This window comes from Frieseomelitta varia, unplaced genomic scaffold, assembly GCF_011392965.1.
Source record: "Frieseomelitta varia isolate USP_RPSP 00005682 unplaced genomic scaffold, Fvar_1.2 scaffold_418, whole genome shotgun sequence".
In the NCBI taxonomy this organism is placed as follows: domain Eukaryota; kingdom Metazoa; phylum Arthropoda; class Insecta; order Hymenoptera; family Apidae; genus Frieseomelitta; species Frieseomelitta varia.
Window position 1 is genome coordinate 2,021,542 of NW_025110166.1, and position 6,000 is coordinate 2,027,541.

A 6,000-nucleotide genomic window follows, 5' to 3' on the forward strand; every position below is an offset into this window, starting at 1 on the left:
ATGCAAACAAACGATAAGTTTATTACTTCTCAATAATTTCTGTTTTTTGTCCCAAATTGCAACATTTTCTCAGTTTCAAGTACATTTAAATGCAACCCAGGCGAAACGAATGATAAGTTTATTGCTTCTTAATAATTTCTATCCAGTGATATCGTACCGACGAGTTCAAAAGAAAAAGAAAGCGACAAATTATTGTGTACGGTTCGGTCACTCGTTATGGTCCGCGAACCAGTTGCCAGCGCAAGGAGTTAAATAGAGTTTCGTGCAAAAATTGTGCGAACGAGTTAACGTATCGTGGTCAGAACCTTCGTTGACGACAAAAGAGACAGTGCCAGGCGTTATCCGACGGATCCCAACGGGAGCAGCCTTTCCTGCAGGATTTTCTGCCGCAGTCCTCGCAACGGACACCGCGTTCCAGGAAAAACGGCTTTAGGCAACAGGAGCAGCGATTCTCGCTCACAGGGATTTGCCTTTCCTCTTCCTTCGAGCCTCCGGATTTCCTGTAACGTTGAGTATAAATCAATAAAATTTTGATCATTCGACTCGATCGATGAATTATTCGAGTTACTAATGTAAACTAGTAAATTCAACAATACTGAAATTCAACTATTCGTTAATTCGGATTTGTAGCATTAGCGACAAGGAGACAATTAGGGAAATTTACCTGCAAACGCTGTGTCCCAAATATACTTTAGATCGAGAGAACGATTCTCCGTCGTGCGTTAAAAATCGTAATCACCATTCTCGAGAGCCAGCAGCAATGATAGGAAATAACATCGGAGATTACAGCGATGGATGAAAGAAAGTTTAAAATTGCTGCTCACGCGGCTCACAAATTGGCAACTTTCGAGTTAATAATTTCATTCTTTGGAATTATGGTGTTTCTCGTCGCGCGCCATCTTGCGTTTTCGAACTTTCTTTCATCCGCCGCTGTCCGTCTCGCGACAATTCGATTCGAAAGAGCTTGCCTTTATTAAAGAATCATCAGAAAGGAATGATCGGTGTTGTTGCAATTTTCATCGACGCAATTGTTGATGAAAGTTTTTGATGAACAGGTACGCGAAACGAACCAATGGTTACTAACTATGTACGTTGGGCGGCGCGATTACTCGACATAGAGGCGCTCGAGGCGTCGCACGCTTTGCAGCTCGAGCGCGTAACCGACCGCGTGCAACGTACGCGTCATTACGCAACTACTGGTTGGAATAAATATATACTTTCAAAATGCTTTCTTGCCTATATCAAATCCAGCTAACTTTCCATGACGGTGGTTCGATTACGCAACGTTGTATCCATTACAAAACGTTTTCGCGCCTAGTGAACGACGTGAAATACTATACTGACTCTAACTAAATCTTTAAATTTCATTGTATTCCATTATTTCATTCGGTGTAATTATAGAAATGAAATTTCAAAATTTCGTGTCGAAGATTTCGCGTGAAGATTGCAAGACACATTCTGGAACGTGTCGAACTGTTTTCTGTCTTTCCTCGAGGATACACTATCGGGTACACTATCGTCAATTTAATTATAGTGCGATCTTATCGATCTTGAGTTTCCTTTGTGAAAAAGACGGATGTTGGAAATTATCGAGAGATTCATTTTCATAAACGTTCATTATTTCCATCGTTGTTTCCTCCTGTGCCGTGTAACAACGGGTTCATCATCGTCGACGTGACTCTTCCGCGCGTGCCGAGTCAATTATACATACACGTACGTATTACGTGACATCCAGTGTACATAGATCGCTGTATTTAATAAAATATTCGCCATTTTGCATTGGGACGCGGTGCATCCCAACACGTATCGTGTCATCGGATTGTTTTACTGTGGTTTTTGTTATCACTTCCGTCGTCGTTTATTATTGACGTCAAGTGATCATTTTCTTTTAATTGGTGTTCTTCTCTCTTTTGGAAAGATTAATTGCAACAGCTCGATTACAATAAATAACACTTGATGCATATTTTATTCGCTTACTCGCAACCAATTAATCATTTCGCACTTCATTTTCTCAACAAGTGAAACACGTCGCACGGTACATTGCCATTCGAAAGAGTATTCATTTTACTCGAGCAGATCTGACAGTCAGACGTGTCGATTAACAAACAGCAGGTGTTGAGACGAATGATCTCAATCATCCTCAGGTGAATAACATAGGATCAAACAGCACAACAGAGAGAACACGCTAGACACATCAATTAATTCGATAAGATCGTTAAATAAATTCAAACTCGCGTGTCTCATCAATTACACCGTAGTGCACGCGAGATGCTAACCTCACGGTACAATTCACATTGTTTCGTCCATTTCTTGAACATTGTTACGACACAGAAGGCATGGCGCGGATGGAGTCTGGCGTAACGAATCGGGCATCAATCCTCGTGATCGAAGAAAGTGGCAGCAGCTCTCAAACCAGGATGGCTCTCCTCGTCTCTCTCCATGTCGGAGGTGACCACCTTCACAACGACCACTTCGATGGTGATCAATAGGAAGAGCACCATGAACGTCGCCATATTGTACTTCTCTTGTCCAGGGATCACCCTCTCGCTCTCCAGCAGCAACGTGGTGATGATAGTCGAGACGTAGGCCAACATTCTGCTTCTCTTTTCACTTTCGTGTTCGCTCACGTTTCTCTCCTTCTCTCTCTCTCTCGTGTCGTTCCTCCGTTCGCAAACTCCCGATAAAGAGTGACCGGTGAAGAGAAGAAAAGTGGGTCTAGATGTTGCGACTACTCGTCACGAATGTGCGAAACAAGCGAGAACTTCCGCGAGGTAACTTGCAATCCATCGCGCTGGCTGATCAACTGGTAAATGAACGCCGGGTTCTCTTTGCGTATGGGCGTGCTTCCTGTATCACTTCATCTGTGTCGAGACAGTGATTCCGTGTGTTACACTTTCTCGGTTTGTTACGCGTACACGTTTTGTTGGACGAGCCGTCTATTTCCTCAGATGTTTCGGTATCACTTTTATTTTGTATAATTCCTTACGCTCTGAACTTAGTTTCCAATATTCTTTTATTCAAATTTTAATTTATGCAAATTTTAATTTATGCACGTTGCAAATTTAATTGACAGCGTTTTTATATTTGGATAACTCTCTGCCAAATTTAATTTCTTGCTGTTCAGATGATTCGAATTTATTTAGTATAATTTTTATACTTTTGATTTGTATCATATAAGTTTTTACACTTCAAATCTGGTTTCTAATATTTTTACATTCAGATCATTCAGTTTTAATTTAATTTAATCTCTCGTACATTTTCACTTTACTCAGTTCAAATATCAATTTGTTCAGCAGAGTTCTTTTTATTATCGGGATTAGCTGGACATTTATTACATTTTCTCTCACTTTCGTGACACATTTCTTTATATCCGTCAGCGACGATCTATTTTCGAGGTTCACCGATTCATTGGAACCTTCCTTTCTCTTTCTCTTCGACGCGATGAATACAACTTCCTCGGTGCCCCGGCTGTTTTTAACGACCTTTATGCGCGACGCTTTCAAAAGGCCTTTTTAGCTCTTTCACTGTGTCCTTCTTTTTTTTTCCTTTCCCTGCTGCACTTCGGCTTTTTCGCCGATGCTTGTCGACGTCGTTCTACCTCCAGTCGATAATTAAACCCTTAATCACGCTGATTCTGCGGCTCCCGGCGCACCGAAACTAGCTTCCAATGCAGATATTCGATTGACTGTCGCTCAGCTTAGATAGATTGATACGCCTCCCGTGCCGAGTCTCGAGAGTCAGCGATTTATTCGACAGAGATTCTTCGAGTCAACTTCAAGGATAATCGCTACGTAGACGTTTCGCGTAGCTTGGAGATAATCCAATGCAAACGAGAAACGAAGATAGTCGGAGCCTGATCCTCTCTCTTTCAAATTACGCGCGCCAACTTCTGCGAAGGAAATTTCCTTACCAAGCGTGTAACACGCTTCCCAAATTTGTCAATCTAATTTTCAGTCGAGCGTGGCTTTCAGAAAATCACCGTCCATTCAGATTATCTGTATCTTGTGTCAATTTTTTCAAATGTCTTTTAATTCAATGATCTTAGCCTCAAATGTCAAAAGATAGCAACATACAATCGAGTCAAATTTTCTTCGTTACTGCCTAATTTCTTGCAGCAATGTTTCTCCACTGATCTATGATCTAACGAAGATCACGTTAACATCGATTCATTCATAATCTCTTCGATTCATACACCAATTATTTATATTCACAACAGAGTCTTCTCTCAACGATATTCTCCGCCAGTGACCGACAATGCCAAAAGATCGCACTGAGTTTCCCAATATGATTCACCAATAGCGAAACGATCGGAATCAACGAGATCCAGCTGGATGTCACATTCGATCGAGTTCACGAGGGGGCCATTTTTGTGCCGATCGGCTCGTTCCCTTGTGTCGCACTGCCGGCTTGAAAGTGACAGTAGCTCGGTCGGTGAAACTCGAAACTGTTATGCACACGAACCATACGGGATGGTTGGAGATCCGCCTGGTCCCAGATCTTTCCCTCTGGCGCGGAGAGATTGAGCACCCCTGGCCATCAATTCACCTGGACTTTCACTGTGGATTTCGACCGTGTGTTTCGCGAACCGAGGAGCGAAAAAACGAAAGGGACAGGCGACTCGACTCGGCCGAACACTCGGCGCCGATTGACGAAACGGTCGCTAGTTCGGACGTTGTTATAGGTCGAAATCAAGAATCCCCCTTGGTCTGGCCGTGTGACGTAATTTCGAAAGTGGCGGCCGATTGTTACGCGGCACAAACCTTTCACGGGTTCGCCATGTGGTTCTCTGGATCTATGATACTTTACGCGAGTGTGAGTAACTGCAAGCGCTGGTTCGATAATTGTGACGCATTCGTCAGATGATGATCCATATTTAGTAGAGACGATAGAGACGGAAATTTTTTTCTTGCTACGTGTGTCTACGGGGCTAGATTTCATTGTGTGATCTAGGACACGGTGATAAACGAGACTTTTTGATGTTTTTTTTTTTTTTTAATGAGATCGTGGACCGAGAGAGCGAGTGGCTCGTTTCATCAATGCCTTTGAAGGATTATTAAAAGTTTAATACATTCTTCCCTTTAACATGTTCTCTTGTTTTATGCTTTCGACGATCATGCTTGATACTAGACGCAGATCGCTGTTACGCTTTCGATTATAATGGGAGAAAAATAATATCTATGTAAGAGTAGAATTCAGTGTATTTAAACTTTTTGGGAAATTTACTGTTAGTTAACATAATGTCACTTTGATGGTAATTGACATTCAAAATTTGGGTGAACAATATTCTATATATATATATATATATATCGATCTTTAAACCGGCAAAGCTGCTTTTAGCTACCTTAGGAATTATTCTTTTTTTTTTTCTTTTTTTTTTTTTACTGGCAAAATGTAAATGTAGATATTCCGAAGTTGCAGGCTGATTCCGTTTCTCCCGTTAAGAACTTTGGCTTTCTCACGAGTAAACTGTATGCCTGGGGTTATGAAATAATCCGAGAAATATAAAAATGGAGAAAAACATAAAAGAAAAAAAGATCAAGTACGGAATCATTTTATATTCATTGCGTTGCTTCTGGTCTAGTTTTTCTTGACAAGTAAAACAGTTACGTAAATCAATTATTCTTATAATTTGATTACAGCGATATCAAAAAGTGCTTTATTTGTGAAAAAATTTGTTGAAAATTTAAGAATTCAACAATTCAATATTAATAATTTAATGATTTAACAAACACTTAGTAAAAATGGTAAAAATCCGGATGCTCTGTACAAACTTTCGAATTCTCTTCGAAATAAAAGACCATTACTTTTATGAAAAAAAGTAATCGAAAGTATTCGAAACATTCTCTAAAAGTTAATCTTGTTTTTAGATCCTGTCTACTGCAGACCGTCTCATTCTACTGACATTCTAGTGCTATTTGCATCGAACTATTACCAGATTATCCGACATTACTCTCCAGTAAATCTTTCCAAATATTTCTTGCGAAATATATGGAGAAATGT

The 6,000-nt window shown here is 40.5% G+C and overlaps 1 protein-coding gene across 1 annotated transcript in view; it reads right to left on the minus strand.

Moving 5' to 3' along the window:
- The window catches only part of LOC122531857, a 32,646-nt gene extending 31,869 nt beyond the window's left edge, over positions 1-777 (minus strand). Inside the window, exons 1-2 of the mRNA XM_043660122.1 lie at positions 740-777; positions 306-500 (exon numbers count right to left, since the gene is read on the minus strand). Coding sequence (XP_043516057.1) covers positions 306-500; positions 740-777 — 233 coding nt within the window. The remainder of the gene's footprint in view (positions 1-305; positions 501-739) is intronic.
- Positions 778-6,000: the final 5,223 nt, after the last annotated feature.